The 16142-nt window shown below is 45.8% G+C and overlaps 5 protein-coding genes across 5 annotated transcripts; 2 read left to right on the top strand and 3 right to left on the bottom strand.

The window, feature by feature from the left end:
* Window positions 1–846: 846 nt before the first annotated feature.
* MCYG_03582 (conserved hypothetical protein) lies at window positions 847–1437 on the top strand (the record flags this gene model as incomplete). Its single annotated transcript, XM_002848030.1, has 2 exons — window positions 847–904; window positions 983–1437. The coding sequence occupies 2 exons, from the start codon at window positions 847–849 to the stop codon at window positions 1435–1437; spliced, it is 513 nt and encodes a 170-aa protein (XP_002848076.1).
* A 528-nt stretch (window positions 1438–1965) lies between these two features.
* On the bottom strand, window positions 1966–3663 carry MCYG_03581 (TPR domain-containing protein; the record flags this gene model as incomplete). Its single annotated transcript, XM_002848029.1, has 2 exons — window positions 1966–2779; window positions 2804–3663. The coding sequence occupies 2 exons, from the start codon at window positions 3661–3663 to the stop codon at window positions 1966–1968; spliced, it is 1674 nt and encodes a 557-aa protein (XP_002848075.1).
* A 379-nt stretch (window positions 3664–4042) lies between these two features.
* On the bottom strand, window positions 4043–8032 carry MCYG_03580 (conserved hypothetical protein; the record flags this gene model as incomplete). The annotated part of the gene is made up of 14 exons (XM_002848028.1): window positions 4043–4169; window positions 4224–4378; window positions 4428–4604; window positions 4666–5402; window positions 5465–5660; window positions 5710–5797; window positions 5869–5968; window positions 6061–6158; window positions 6212–6337; window positions 6396–6483; window positions 6541–6625; window positions 6748–7107; window positions 7167–7623; window positions 7677–8032. The coding sequence occupies 14 exons, from the start codon at window positions 8030–8032 to the stop codon at window positions 4043–4045; spliced, it is 3150 nt and encodes a 1049-aa protein (XP_002848074.1).
* A 1571-nt stretch (window positions 8033–9603) lies between these two features.
* Window positions 9604–10501, bottom strand: MCYG_03579 (uncharacterized protein; the record flags this gene model as incomplete). The annotated part of the gene is made up of 2 exons (XM_002848027.1): window positions 9604–9855; window positions 9917–10501. 2 exons carry the CDS (start codon window positions 10499–10501, stop codon window positions 9604–9606), a joined length of 837 nt encoding a protein of 278 aa, XP_002848073.1.
* Window positions 10502–12127: 1626 nt separating this feature from the next.
* MCYG_03578 (conserved hypothetical protein) lies at window positions 12128–15739 on the top strand (the record flags this gene model as incomplete). Its single annotated transcript, XM_002848026.1, has 1 exon — window positions 12128–15739. The coding sequence occupies one exon, from the start codon at window positions 12128–12130 to the stop codon at window positions 15737–15739; it is 3612 nt and encodes a 1203-aa protein (XP_002848072.1).
* Between the last annotated feature and the right edge of the window lie 403 nt (window positions 15740–16142).

The following is a 16142-nucleotide window of genomic DNA, read 5'->3' as shown; positions in this document are numbered from 1 at the left end:
TGAATGAAAAAGGCCCGACGTGTTGCTGTTCGACGTGGAATGTCTGAGTTGGTACGTTGCCGGTTTCTCTTAGTAATTAAACGTTCCAGGCGAGAGGTTAAAAAAAAAAACAGAGCCCTTCAGCGACAAACCCTTATGACGGAACGAACGAGTGGACGGGCGAGTCTGCCGACAAATTGGCGTAATGAAAGACGAGGAATCGAATCGACTGAACTGGTAGAAACCAGATGGAGAGCGACAGGAACAAGAAGAAGAGAAAGAGAAAAAAAGAGTGAGGAGTTTGGAAGACGTCGGGCGACAGGGCCAAAAGCGGTAAGGCGTGGTATCTTCTGTTGTTTGCCGTAAGTTACTTTTTGGTACAGAGACTTCTGGTTGGCTGAAGATAAAATAGCAGCCAATAAGATAAAGCATAATGGGGCCACTTTTACGCCATCCTCGGGACATCCCGTCACGCCCCTGAAGTTTCTGCAGCACTCAATACACATCAATACCATTATGTAAGCATACTGTAAGACAGACATGGACGTAGACGTAGGGATGTAGACAAAGGGGATATAGATATGAATAAACACGGGGAGATATAGTCGGTTCATAGTTGTATTATTGTGTAAATTTATATGTAGAGCGCTTACTGAGTTATACGGGGATGGAGGTGGCCTCCACGTGATATACTTACTAAGCAAAGACGTCACCACCGAGGCGCAAACTCGAGGAAACTTGCAAGGCAGCCACTTTTCAGCTTCACGTCTACGGGAGTACAAAAGGAGACAAGGAGAAGAAGAAGAAGAAGAGAAAGGAGTTACTAAGGATACACTGACCCCAGATCGACACCGTCTCATTTCCACAATGTGTTCACCAGACGCCTTCCTGGCCATTCTTGCTGTCCTCTTTCCACCCATCGCAGGTGCGCTACCCTTATCAGCCCACTCTCCCTAGTGGCTATAAAGCAAGCATACTAACGTTTCCGCTTGTCACACTGCAGTCTGGATCAAAGTCGGCGTCTGTTCTGCTGACTCTCTTATCAACATCGCCCTCTGTTGTCTGGGATACGTTCCGGGTCTGCTGCATGCCTGGTATATCATCTTAAAGTACCCCGAAGCAGACGACGAGTATCCGGATGGATACAGGCCGATCGTGGGGCAACATCGCGGAGACGCTGAAGCAGGCCGAGTCACTTATTACTACATCGCTCATGAGCAGGCCCATCCAAACCAGCACCAGCAGCACCAGCAGCAGCGCACGTACGGAACCAACGTGAACCCCGAATCAAGGCCTGCACCGTCGCCTCCAGTCCCTCAAAAGCCGCAGCGGGCTGGTGGTGGATATGCTGCTACCGGTGCACAGGACCAGGGAAGCAGCAGTAGGCCCGAGGGCGAGCACAGGTCTCCTCCAACCTACGCTGAGGCCGTCAAGGGAGACAATAAGATCCAATCTTAGTCAACCACCGACTCAAACGAATTAAAAAAATATATTTTATAATGATACCACTCCAGATGCTACGAAATCTGCCTTTACTGCTTCCAAAAGGGGCATGTAGCTTGATCTTTTTATCGTCTCTCTGTATGTCTACTGTTTGCACGGCTTTTGATGATCTCATATACACACCTACAGTCAGTCATGAACTGAGCGCTGGCCGACAACGGAAGATGCTCTTCTGTGGCCGGCTTTGCCTTGAGGAGTTGTTAACCTTGCTTCTTATTTTTGTGTTTTGCCTGTTTTAATATGGTGGATAGAGCAATGAAGTTGAGTTTATTCACGCAACTCTACTGACAGGCTTGCAACTCTTGCATGCGCGTAGGTCACCTTGGCATGATATAGGTGTAAGCCCGCTGTGGCACAAATATTGGTGCTTAAAATACTTTGTTTTAACTACCTGGAGGCATCCTAGCACTTAGATTGAGGCTATATCTATTCACACTATGCAATTTACACTGAAACGAAAATATATACGCTCATTTACGGTAGTTACATTCTGGCAACGGTGCGGAGTCGACAGAAACAAGACGATCTGATGGGCACATCCGTTACGGCAAGTGCCGTAGCAAGCTGTTGCGCGACCTTTGCAGCTTCATCTGCCTTTCCTAGCGCTTCGAGGCATTCGTGATACCCATGTAATGCCCAAACATTATTCGGATGCTGCAGCGCACGGGGAACGGTACTATCAAGCCCCAGATCTGCTCGGTACGCAGCGGCGGCTTCCTGGACATGGCCTCTCTCGAGCAAGAGTGCGCCGTACGCATGCCTAGTCGGCTGCATCCAGCCCCAGGGCTCATCGTAGTGGAGCGAATCGTATAACTTTATGGAATGTCGCAAATGTTCGAACGCTGCGTCGTAGTGCCCAAGACGATATTCGAGTTCACCATCCAACATTGCGGATGCAATAGCTAAGATGTCACCACAGCTATTATTGAATACTGTCCGAGTGGGCAATACACGTTTCACGGCGTTATGAAAGGCTTCGCGGATCTCTCGTGCCTTTTCAATGTTCCCAGTAGCCGCATAAGCAACTCCCTTTCCATACAACCTCATTGCCGTGGTTACGCAATATAGGACCTGGTCCTCTGGAAGTTCGAGTGCGAGGACATCATCCCACAGCCCAAAACGGATAAGAACATGTACTTGCATTGCGACGAACGACTCCAGTAAATTCGCCATTGCAGAAGATTCACGTAGTAGTTGGTCGGGTATATTTGCCTCCATCTGTCTAACGGTATTAATTGCAATTTTCGACTGTCCTGAAAACATAGCTGCGTATACTTTGAAGTGATAATTGTGGCATCTGTAGAGAGTGTAAAAATTCAACCCTCCGTGCTGCGCGACGAATTTCTCATCAGCCACAATCGCATCTGAGTTCGACGTGACGGCTCCTTGATAGTCGCCACAGAGGATATCGATATGAGATGGCATATGGTTTAGATGACCAGAGTCGGGAACGAGGCCTCTTAGGCGGTTAGCTGCCGGTAATGCTGCCTCTGGGGTGGTAGACATCTCCAGAAGATGAATATAAAGATGGAGTAACCCAGGATGGGAAAGTCCGCCTTCCTGGGCCAGCGCACGATCAAGGATGTCTTTGGCCTCCAGTGTGTGTGCTCCCTTTGCCGGATTCCCAGTGACCAGGTCCCATAATTTCCATGGGGTTAAGTTCATCAACGCATCTACATACAGCATCGCCACATCAATGTCGTCGGGAAATTCTTGATATACCAACTTCATTGCATCAGCATAACCCTTGTTCCAAACAGAGCAGTCTTCCACAGGGTGGTCTTGGGGATATCGGAACGTCAATGCTTTGCTTAAGGCCTTCTCAACCGCTGACACGGTTGGCGCTTTTGCCTTCTCTTCCGCCTGCTTCGCTGTGTTATGGGTTTTATTCACCACATATCCCAGCTGTTCAGCATTAAAAAATGCCCATGGCATATTGTAGTTGGGCCCAGAAGTGTATGCCAGCCCCCAGTATGCCATGGCGCAATCAGGATCTTGATCGATGGCTCGTTGAAAGCACTCTGCTGCCTCGTCATGGTTGAAGGCAAAGCTCCAGATCAGCCCCCGATCGAACCAAGCTTGGGCACCCGGGTTGTTTGTACTGACAGGACGGTGATAGTTCCCGAGATCATAGTATCCGCCTTGTGAAAGGGTGCCCAACCGCTTGTTATCATCTGCCATTGTTATATCGTTCTACTGGATGAGCTTCACCAAGCGTTTCTCGCACGGATTGGCTGAATGGGGATGGTAGGAGTGCACTACGCCGGAGAGTCGCCGCGAGGACCGAACACTCGAAAAAACAATAGCTCCCTTGGTCGAAATATATCAAATGTATATATCTACAACCCTTCCATTGTGGGGTTTGCATTGTTCTTCTTGAGAAACGCCCTCGGCATCTACTTACTGGTCACGTGGGGGTAAAAAGCTGGGGTAGTAACAGGGGTCCTCATTCCCCGCCAGACGGTTTTCATATAAGAAAAATTTTTTTTTTGGGTATGAGTTTGTGTCTCGAAATAAACTAGGGGAAATATAGCAAAGCACTGCCCTTGAAATGACCCCTTTATGCGTTTGAAGAAATCTCATCCACCGACATAGGGGTTATCTCATCAGACAAGAATCTATATCCTTCATCGGTATTTTTGTCCTCCGCCGTACCAAAAAGTTCTAGAATCGCAGAGAGGGAGTCCCTAATAGCCGTGTTAATGGCCCATTGATAGAAATATATGGTAAGGATGATCTACCTCTGTGCAAAGACTTTTGAACCCATTACCTCTTCGATATGGGCGGATTTGGTGCTCTGAAGGAGTTGGATACGATCGTCCACCGTGTTATCAACACATATTCTAATAATCTCGACGTCCTTCTTCTGGCCTATACGGAATAGGCGGCAAAATGCCTAACAAAATTAGGGGAGTAGAAAAGGAGCATGGTATGGCGCTACCTACCTGTTGTTCTATGGCCTCGTTCCACCATAAGTCAAGCAGAATGCACTTGGTAGCCATGGTTAAGTCGAGGCCAACCCCTCCTGCTTTCAGAGAGGATATCAATATGTTGATTTTCTCTTCCTCGCGAAACCTCTTGATATTTGCGTGTCTAGTTGCATGGGATAATTTCCCAGAAAGCTGTCATAAATGGTAAGCAACGGTCAATAATATTTGAGCAAAGTGCTAGGAGCATCAATACTGTAGTGTATCCCCAGCCCTCGGTCTCACATAATGAGCATAAGATGCTCATCATCCCAATGAACTGCGTGAATATTGTGATTTTTGTGCCTGGAGAGTCTTGCAGCCATTGAGAAATAAATGATCTCACTGCCCTTAGCTTTGCACCGGGTACCATGTGGCCGACAGAAGAAGCCCAGTCAATGCAGCCTTCTTCACGCCCATTAATGTCACGAGGTTTAGCACCTTTTCCTTTTGACCCTGCCTTGCTACGGCAGAGACTTTGGACATCAAAGCAGGATTTAAACCGTATAATGGAGCCACAGAGACACATAAACTGCTCCTCTACGGGTTGTGATAATTTTGGGAGGCAGTTGCTGCAACAAATATGCATACACGATAATATAAAAGCTTCTCTTGGTTTCCGTTCGCATACAATGCAATTCATGACGTCTGGTCTAGCACTTGGACTGTTTGCCACCGATTTAAACATCGTAAGAAGATCAGTATGTTGTGGTTCCTTGATCTGAGGATCTGAAGAAGGAATCGGATCCTCGAATATTGTTTTAAGCGAGTTGTACATCTCGACATCCTCAAGCTGGGCACTATTTTCAACTTCAGGATGCATTTCGAGCATGAACTGGGGGGTAAGGAATGGCCTTATTGCGCTATGTGGTATTAATAGGTGTGAAGTAAACATCCGTAGCATGAGCAAGAGAGTGAGGTAATTGCTAATTCCCTCAACAGTTCGCATAGAGTCTATAAACGGTTAGGTTTCATACTTCGCATTTGAAAAAAAAAGGAAACAGAATATAACTAACGAAGATTCTTATCCAGGAAACCGCTAATTATTTTGCGGTAAAGAGCTCTTTCCACGAGAGAGAACTTGACAACAATGGTATTTTCGTCAATGCCAGGTAGTTTCAGGATAGGGCGCCCGAAGAGCGTTTCTGCATGTGTTCTGCGCAACATGTATGCACGTAAACAATTAAGAAGTCTGCGATGGTCGACATCGTTCTAAAGTGGGTTAGCCAATATAAACTTGAACTGGGCCATTGTTTTATACCTGCACAATCTTGTCATGAAATATATCGTGGTTTTCCAGTCCTGGGACTTGTAAAAAATTGAAATAGGGGTAGAATTCCTTGACATAGCTGGTAAAACGAAACCATATCTTAGGTTAGTTGAAAGAAACTCTGTTCAGTAATATAGCGAGGGGGCTTACTTGTGGATAGGTGTACCAGTTATTACCCAGCGAAATTTTGCGGACAGAAGCCTGACTGCTTGACTTATTTTAGAGGTATGGTTTTTAATTTCATGTGCTTCTAATGAATGTTAGAGATCTCCCATTAGAATAGGGTTAAGATTTGCCTGCCGTCTAGGTATATGCGTCGAAAATGAAGTTGGTGTAGGGCACCACAATTTGCCAACCTCCATGATTTTTGATCGTCCTTGCTTGAAAATTGGGGAACTGGAAAGTTGCAGGAAGATCTAACTTCACCATAGGTGGTAATTCTAGGGGATTAGCAGCTCCCACTACTAAAAAAGGTGCGTTGAAGAAGACTTACATGACCCCAATATTTCTATCCCCTCCCGAATGTATGATGAGATCTAAATTAGGCTTTCCGGCTCCATGATATGGAAATATATATCCCAATTCCCCAGGTTTGATGTGTTTCATTAATTCTTGTTGCCTATATCACTCATTATTAAGTAGCTCGTAAGCGTTTAAGGAGTAGGAATCCAGAGTACCAGTGCGACACTAAATGCGTAGGGGCGACAATCAAAGTAATTGCTGGCTCTCTTCTATCCAATAGTGCTTTCCCGTCGACCATATTTGCTAACGAGTAGTTTACATAAGTATGAAGAGACAGTAGGGACAGTATTTGTAACTAACCAATTGCCTGAATCGTTTTCCCGAAACCCATCTCGTCGCACAAAAAGCCCCCTCTTGGCGCAGTAGATGCATTTTCACGGTCACGCTGTGTTAGTTAGCATGTTTGTACAAAACTTGAAAAGGCAGAAGGACTACCATAAATGCCACGCCGAGAAGCTATTGAATGGCGTTAGTCGAACATCGTGTTCTGGTTTAGCTGGGGCATACCTGATAGTGGAATAAGCTTGTTTTCATGTTAGGATGTCTCCAACCACCCTCGTGGTCGGCTCTTGGCCTCTTCGTGAACTTTAATATAGAATCCATTATAGCCTTTTTGTGCTCAGACAAGCTCCGCATGTCAATTTCTTCGTCAGTCGGGATACTACCTATAATCTCCCTCAATGCTTTGGATTTATCTCCTGCCGAAAACCCAGGGATTGCCTTCTTTTGGGTATTCCGCTTTGCGTTACTAAATAGGTTTGATGTAAATAAGCTGTCAAAATTTAGCCTAGTGGGTTCCTTATTTTTGGACTCTCTTTTCTTGGGTTTAGAACCAATTTTTGATTTTTGTACTCCGGTGTTACCGCGCTTTGATCATGGTTAGAATAATCTGAGTTGGAGAAATGTAGCTTGGGGATACCCTTTACCTTTTGTTTTGCTTTCTTGATTTTGTCATTAGATGCTTCCCCCCATTTTTTGGACAATTCATCCTGTCTAGTGCCACTCTTTGCTTTAGCCACTTTCTTCGGCTTGGGAGCATCCTCCTTTGTACAAACTGATAAGATCGCCTCATTATTGAAAATGGAATGGTTGGCTAAATCTTGTATAGGAGCTGCCTCATCATCAGAGCAAAATAGGTCAAACGTTCCTTCCTGGCCAGTGTTCTGCTCCTCAATATCTTCGGAGGCCTGGATTCCAGGGTTTTCGATAGCTTCACTATGGCTATACGGGTGTGAAATATCGTTTTCTGACTGACTAAGTGCCTCTCGAAGTCGTATTCTTGTGGTTCGTAAATGTTCTTTTTCCTGGGCCTTTTTAAACCGAATTTGACTTTCTAGGGTAGGGTTTTCTTCTGCTTCAAACGCTATTTTTGCCCTCTGATATCTATGTAAAGTTAGAATTTTAGCACGATCAGTACCATGGCAAGCAATACTTACTCTAAACCGTCCTCGTCGGGGCCGTCATTGCTCATGTTGCTTTCTATATCAAAGCATATATCTCGGGGGTTATCTAAGCCCGGCAATTCAGCATTCTCGTTTTGGGGATCTATGGCGTCGTTCTGGCCCAAAGAATCACTAGAATTGGGCGTTGTATTGATATGGCCCTGCATGAATTGCAAATCTATATTGCCTGATGGTTCAACAAGTGGAAACCCATCTTCCGTACGTGAAGGCCCTTCAGGGATATATGTGGTATTGAACTCCAATAAAGGAGCCAAGATCTGCATATATTCGTTTAGGGAAATATCCTCGGTATAGCTAGTGTTTGTTGGTTGAACGTTAAACGTATCCATTTTTTAGGTTGAAAGCAAGGCAGTAGGGGTTTTTGCAAGAAATGCGCACGCCTAACGCCAATGTATTCAAAGGAAAGAGGATCAAGCGTCTCTAGTTATTAGCAAAAGAAGACAGCAAAATCGTAGGGAATAGGTCAAGGTTGATAGCAGATGAATATATGACCAGTGATCCGAAGAAGAAACTGAAGTTAAGGTAAGGTGAGAGATTGGTAAGAAGGAGTTCGGAATAGAGGTATAATGAGAAGCTATGTGGCCTGGCGGAACTGAGAGATGCGGGAGCTCTTGATCGAGTTTCACAATCTTAATTTAACGAATCGATGAGTTAAAGTGAATCGGTTTGTGGAAAAGTTGAAGGTGTTATACGCTTGTATGTCTATTCGGATTAAAGTAAGCAGAAGAAAAGGGGTGATAGTAATCCAAGTCGTCAAGAAAGCCAGCTGAAATAAGAGAAAAAGAAAAGAAGCTGGGTATTGAAGAATACGTGAGCAAAGGTAGAGGTTCTCACAACGTCTTGTAGCTGAGGTTGTATAAATTAAAGTGAAGCGAAGAAATAAACCAGAGCTCTTTACTGAACAGCCAGTTTAAGAGGAAACTGAATAAGACGGGCAGCTATCAAAATTGATCACCAGTGAGCCTATTGGTTGTATACGGAAAGTGATCAAAAAATGGGAGAGACTGAGGCTGAGACTTTGGTGTTAAGGAAGTGCATGAAGGACTAGTGGAAGGTTCAGTGCACTAAAGCTGGGTATCATCGAGTAGTAGGCGTCCTCGTTCTCCAGAATCTCAGGAACACAAGATGTAGTACTACGGGGGAAAGAAAGAGTAGGTTCGAGGTAGTTGGAAGTCGATTGTGTAGCAAATTGCAAAACATCAGCCGTTGGCAGAGATGTGAGCAGTGGGTAATATCTCGTCATTTTCGTAGTCTATACTTCGCATATTGTATCTTCTTTTAGAACACTTATTCTAAAGGTAACATCCGCATGTATGTATGACCTGTGAGGTTCATCGGTTTGTCGCGTGGTTTTTGAAGTTTGGATGTTTTGGATGTTGAATGTTGAACGTTAAAGTGGACGTCCTATTTTTATCACGCTGGCCCCACAGTAAAAGGCTTGGTTTTATCTCATCCAATAATATGATATCGAGTTGGACTTTGAGCTAACAACAACAAAATTGTCAACAAGTCTCTGCCACCATTTAGTGACGGGCTCGCCTTTTGGCTGAAGGGCGGATTTTACAAAAGTTTACTCTGTACGCGACGAGAAGCCAGATTTGGCACTAGACCTAACCTATTCTATTCCACTGAAGTACTGAGAAAGTGTACAAATAACGTCAAAGACCTGAAGGCTAAGATTAGCACTGGAATATCCACCATAAGGTAAAGAAGCCGAGTGATAAAGCCACACTGTCAACTCCAATCATTGTATATGTCCCATATTTCTCGAAGCTCAGCTATACCCATGTACCCTGATAAAAAATTTACTGTAAATGCGCTAACAAGCTCCGGAGTTAGTCGTACTATGTATATCTTATCCACTCACTCACAGCCCCTCGGATTGACTACTCCACTTCTCTCAGTTTCTTTTGTTTTTTCCCGATTTTTTAATGCTTTTGAGAACTGTAAGGTATCGACTCCGGACCAGGGAGGTTCTCGCACGGTTGATACTTTCCCTCCAATCTGCCCAATCGATATGGAACGGTTTCTCAAGGCCATCGTCAGCGGATGGAATAATATCAGACAGCTTAAGGCCAACGTCGACATTCGCAGACCTAGCATCAATACGTGGTGTGTCCTTATCTAATGTTGCTTTGGAGCCGTAGAATAGCTGAAATTATCAAGTCATTAGTACGTGAAATTGAGGCGTAGTTTATTCTGGGTACACTTACAACTGGTTTAAGTTTCCGCACAGCCTTTCCGGTCTTCGTATCGCGAATCCAGACCTCTAAACTCCCCTCGATTCTTCCTACCCAACGGGCCCCTAAAAATAATAACGGGCTTTCTGGGTCGCTGGGGTTTTCTGGGGGTGGATTTCCACCCTCTGAAGAATTAAGCCACGCTAAGATTGCGTTCTTATCCACGTTCTTCTTCGTAACTGGATGTCGATATACACCAGACGATGGACATAAAAGAGGTGTACGGAATGCTGGAGTCTCCTTAAGATTAATCATCAAGGAGACATTAACGCTTTGGGTTTCGTCAATAGCCCTGCAAGTAGCATACTTGAGGCTCTCGTATTGCTGGGAGAATCCGACTTCGACTACAAGGACAGGAAAATCCCCAGTAGTCCCCTGTTTTTTATGGAGAACCTGTAGGTCGGGAATAATTATGTCTTCCATCATATTTTCCGGGATTTCAAGGAGTGAATCTGATAAAATTCGAACATCACGAGGTATCTGCGATTGAAGGGAGTGAGATATGCTAGATAGCACCCATTGATGGAGAGGAGTAGGAGAATTTCGAATTGTTGTCATTGAGAAGGCTCTATCGGTTGTCACTCTAACTCTAGACAGATAGTATGATTAACGCTCTATTAGCACAAGACAATGTAAGGGGTCAAACCTTTTATGATTTTCGAATGCTTTGTATATGCGGAAAGCCTCGGGGGTGAAGGAACTTAGATGAACGACTTCAGATGGATAATTAGAAGGGAATATTCCACGCAATAATTCACCGAGCTGGTGTTCACTGAGCATCGATAGTTTAGGAGGCGATACGCCACTCCCTCCATTTTCCATAGAGGATTTTGGGAGGATATCCTTGTAACGAGTTACATGGCTAGATAGCCTGCAGCTATCGTTGTGGTATCCAGGGTATTGGAGTACTCTTGCCGCACCAAACAATATAGCGTACTTACTGTGTGAAGGGTATCGAAAACTGGAGTACAAACAAGGGCGTAATGCTCCCAGGAAAGATTTGAAGAAATACATCATGAGTTAGGCTGAGAATGAGGCACTGGAGAAGTGTAAAACCAATGGAGGTTGCTGCTGGTTTTGGTGTAGGTAGTGTGATATGGCAATTCGCAGTTACGTCGAACCAGAATGAGAAACGAGGATAAAGGACTAAACGAAAAAGAAAAATGGAGTATGTGAAAGTGGGTAGCCCTCCTTTTAGTTGCCATGCAATCTCCTAACAACACATCGATAAGAATATTTAGGGTGATAAACATGTGTTGGAGTGAGAATTTGTGTTTCAAAGTTGAGTGAGGTATTGGTATTACTAGGAATACTACAGCTGGCTAATAGCCCGAAGTTTTCAGTCAATGGTATTATGTAGGGTATAGTTATATCTCAGGCTATGAATCTGGTTAAACAAGATATGGCCTCTGCTTCAGGGTTGATAGCCTTGATAGGGCTGGGGGTGAAATGATATCATTGAGCATGAACAGGGAGGGCGTCGCTTACCTACGCAGAAGCTTATTATGACAACTGGAAGGGCGCGACCAAAAAGAACTTGCGCTAAACCACATACAGGCTCGAGCACTGGCCAAATTAGCCAATCAAAAGGAACCAAGACCAGGCTGACCAGCCGAGGCCTATCCGAATGCGGCTAGTGCGAGATGACCGGCCAATCGGTAATAGTTTACTATCAAACTAGACTAAGTAGAGTTAGCGTGAGGCTCCGCAGTACATAAGCAACAGAGGTCCTTTTAAGGTGTTTCCTCACCGCCTCTTGGCCAGCCCGCGGGTCTTTTCCAACTTGTCCTAAAGCGTCAGGGTCGCTTCCGCGAACGACATTCAATTTTTTTTTTTTTAGCCTTCTTTCATCGCACAAGAGCCGTCGCTGCGGCCTGATATAGCGTCTGGCCTCGCGAGACCAGGCTAAAGCTGCCGCTGGGTACTCAGTATACTCTTGCCTTTGTCTCTTAAAGAGTGAGGCCGCCCTTCTGTGTCTCGCCTGACGAACGTGAACTCAATCCCACCTCCCTCGTCTCACACCAGCGACTGCGGACAGGCTTAATCGAACTAGAGCCATGAATCTGCGCGTGAAGCAGCCTTATAGAACCCTTCACCCTCGCCTCGCTTTATCAGGTTTGCCTGTTGTGTACTAAAGACAACGGTTTCGACCCGTTGACAGCCTGTATCAAACCAACTACAAAGATGTTGGGTCGTCTGCTGAATACCGCTGCCGCAACGCTCAACCCCACGTCATATGCCAACCGCAACTCGAACCAACTTGAATCAGTGACAGAAGAGGAACACACCTCTGGCCTTCTCTTCCCAGACGTGAGCCTTCTTCACCGGTCGAGGACACATGCATATCCGCTGCAGACCAGCTCTGTCTCACCTAGCCCATCCTCAGCTGGGAGCTTCGATGATAGAGGCGGTTTGGAACTCGATGCCACAAAGGATTTAAGAGTTATCATTGCACAAAACGCCATCGGAGACCGTGATGACCCGTGTATTCTTCTCGATACTCAGAGCCCGCTGAAGGTTGAGAAACCTGCCTGGCCCTCTCTAGATCGTCCCTCTTCGGAAAAGCCGCGATCACGACACACTCGTACCTCAACTCTCCCCCGAAACGGTGGACGGACTTCTTACCATGCACCGCGTGCCTCGGTGTCTGATCTACCTCCCCTATCATCCTTTTCCAACCATGATGCTGCAAATAGTGCCTTTTTCCGTGCACGAAATCGAAGATCCACATTCTCGAACACTACTGGAGATGACGATCAGCAACATGGTCGGCTTTCTGGGGAATCTAACGAACTTGGCTTGCTGAATTGCATTTTTGGGAGCAGCGCGTTTAGCTATCGTGGCCCTTCGACCAAAATGCACATCGTTCCAGCAGACGACAATAAACCATCTGATGATTCTAGCTTTGGTGTTTCCGACCCTTACCGGCGAACTCTTCGTCGAGCGGATACATTTAGCGGTTCCCCAAGGAGTATCAGTCAGACTCGTGAACGATTGAGCTGCGATGGTGCTAGATCGTCCTCATCTTCATCCTCGAGTGTAACTGTATTGGTGACCAGGATGTTCAGTGTCAACCTGCCTGAATCATATGGCGTTCCAGTTGCCACTCCAATGCAGGCCAATTCAGCAACTCCCTCGTCACCTTACGACCCGGAATTCAAGTTCTCACCACGTGCCAAGGCTAAAAAAATCAAAGAAAAGAAGACTCCAATGTATGCGGTGGCGATTACAGTCCGACTCCCGATAACTGCAAAATCTAGTGCTCGCCAGCCGCGAAATCCTTACCAGCAAGATCCGGCTAAACCCTGTGCTGGAATGTCAGTTTCTCTGGACTCTCATCCAAAATGGTCTCTTTTTGACGAAGCGTCCTATTCGACTACTGGGTCAAGTATAGATGATAGAATAGACTTACTTGTTGACTATTGGGATGTCATTGCACGAACATTATCACGCCTCGAGAAACTTGCAAGCAATGAGATTCTTGAGCTGCTAAAGCAAACGGTCCAGCATGCCACGCAAACACCAAAGCCCGCGAAGGGTCCAAATATGCAAAGAACTAACCAGACAATTGTACAACTCCTACCAAATTGCCTGGCACAAAACAAGCTACTCCAAGAAGAGGCGCATCATGCTACTTTCAGGATTTGCATGGCTCTTAGAATTCCTCCCGTTGTTTCGGGCCAGAGCCGCTGGGGTGTCTGGAGAGAGGAAGCCCGATGGATTGCAAGGAGTTTAAGTGAGAAGGAACACAACTTTTTCTTCTTGGTCCTCATTACCGCATTTCTAGGTAATCATACCGAATGGCTTAGTCTCCTCGGACCTGATTGGTATCGACGTCGTCATTTTCTGCAACAACGGGCTCAACAGGACAGTGAATTAAGCATATGCAACAGAACAGTAATCATTTCATCTGATAAAATGGCTGCAAGGCGCCTAATATTTGTGCTTTCTGCTTTTCTACCAGCTCAGCAACGTACAGACCCGCTGGCTTCCCCTCTACGTCCAAGCACGTCTACATCTTTCCGCCAAACGTCTCAAAGCCCCCCAAACCCAACTATGTTTCGACAAGAATCGCTGCGTCGAACCATAAATCGTCGAGCTCGAACACGTCAGTTTCCTCATGAACGTGGTGCAGCCAAACGATCTGCTAGCGTCTCTTCCAACGAGACCTCAAATATAGCCCCCGATGAATTGGAATTTAGCAGGTCTCCTAATACCCAAGGACGACGTGGCTCCGATGCCAGGTCTATGAGAACTTCGAGTTTATCCATCCCACCTGGGGGCGTTGCTGGACCAATGAAAAGCGGCACAGCATCCGCAGCAACAGCAGCGCCAGGCACGGCAACCCCAGTTCCACACTTTGCTTCTCAACCGAGAAAGCCGCATAGTGCTCATCATGAATCCCAAGATCACACAGGGTCTGCCTCTGCAAACTTGTTACTCAACTTGCGAAAGAGCGAGACATTAGCCAATGTTAGCCAGCAGCAAAGTAAATGGGGGAATCTTCTCTCTGGGTTTTGGAACTCGCGAGAAGATACTCCATCAAACAGTGATGCATCTAGACCTCGTAGAACATCAACACAAGTGTTGGAATCGAAGTCACAATCATCTGCAGTGTCGACTGCAATAAGAGAGAATAGAAGTGCGATTCTAGACAATGCACCCACAACGTCGAATGATATGATATCCATACCCACTTCTGTGTCTGCGCAAACAGATAGCGTTACGATTAAGGAAGATGCTACACTAGACAGTCGGCAGCCCACATCACCCGTTAAACTATGTGTTAAGGCGAATGAAGGTATTGTTGATGTTGAAGTGCCGTTACCTGGATTCATGTCTCTCTCATCTTCAAACGACTCCACATTAACTTCACCGAAAAAGACCCGAACATCAATCACAAGCATTGATTGTGACGGATCTTTCCACAGCAATAGCCCGTGGTCTCATAATAATTATAAAGACTGGGATGGCCCAAGCGTCAATGTTGCTGGTTGGCTCAAGTGCTATCACGAAGATTTTGCACTTCAAGCCGTGCACCCATACCCCAATCTTGAATCTGCCATTAAACGTTCCATGTCTGCCGAACCTACCCCAAATCTTGCAAACTTCGGGCAAACATCATATTTTGATGGCGGCTCTGAGCGATGGGTTGATGTCTGTTCTACACTCATAGCCGATACGAGGACATTCACTGTCAAACGAATCCGTTTGCGCCGTAAAATTGCCACTATCGATGACCGGGCTGTAGATTATTCGCAAACGCCGTCCCCTCAGTTTCCATATCAACCGTTTGGCAAAATGGACAGCATAGATGCTACTCCAACTCCCACTTTGCGAAGATCCCAGCCATGCACTGTGGAGGAAGAATTTATCGAGGAGCCGGTTATGGACCTAGACGCTACACTTGTTGATGCCGTTGAACGAGTCCTGGCCTGCTCTGGACCTACATCTGCTATCCACTCTCGTGCTCCGTCGCCAAGCCGTATGCGCAAGGGCCGTATTAACGTACTGCATGCGGAAGATAACAAAAGATACAACGATACCAATAATCGAACAGATGTTCCTTCTGTGGAAATCCCACGAAATGAGTGTCGCCGTATGGTTCTTGGAGCTCTTGATGAGGTTGTACGTAGTGTTGCTGCCGAACACCGCCAGGAAGAATCCAATATTGGTGTGTCAGATACACCCGCAGGGCTCCCAAAATACAGCCACAAGAAATACGGCGGTATCACCGATAATACTTTAAGAGAAGGTATACGCAAGTGGCTTCAAGACATTGATGAATCTTGCTAAAGTGCCCCCGTCCATTACCTTCTCTCTGGGATAATTCGGGTCCCTAGAATATCCAGCCTGAGAAGCTCTTAATTTCCAATTTCTAGTTACTTTGCATATTTTATTGCGGGAGTATTGCTTTGATCCATTCTTTGTTTATGTTTTGAGCCTTTTTTTTCTCCTTTGCATACACTGCATTTTTGATCCGGGTTTCATCTTCATTTTCTTCTTAATTTTTCCTCTCTTTTTTTGCTGTTGACACCTCTCGCTTCAGCCCTTCTGATACCCTGGGACCTGCATATGCGTCTTTTTATTTATTACTTTACTGGGCTACTAGTTATTATCTCGGGATTATACCCTGTTGTGGCCATTGTGTTTTCCTTTAACCCTTCTCTCATGCTTAATTCTTGCACCTTGAACAGTT

The sequence above is a fragment of the Microsporum canis genome, genomic scaffold, assembly GCF_000151145.1.
Source record: "Microsporum canis CBS 113480 supercont1.3 genomic scaffold, whole genome shotgun sequence".
NCBI classification, from domain to species: domain Eukaryota; kingdom Fungi; phylum Ascomycota; class Eurotiomycetes; order Onygenales; family Arthrodermataceae; genus Microsporum; species Microsporum canis.
This window is presented reverse-complemented; position numbering and strand designations above follow the sequence as displayed.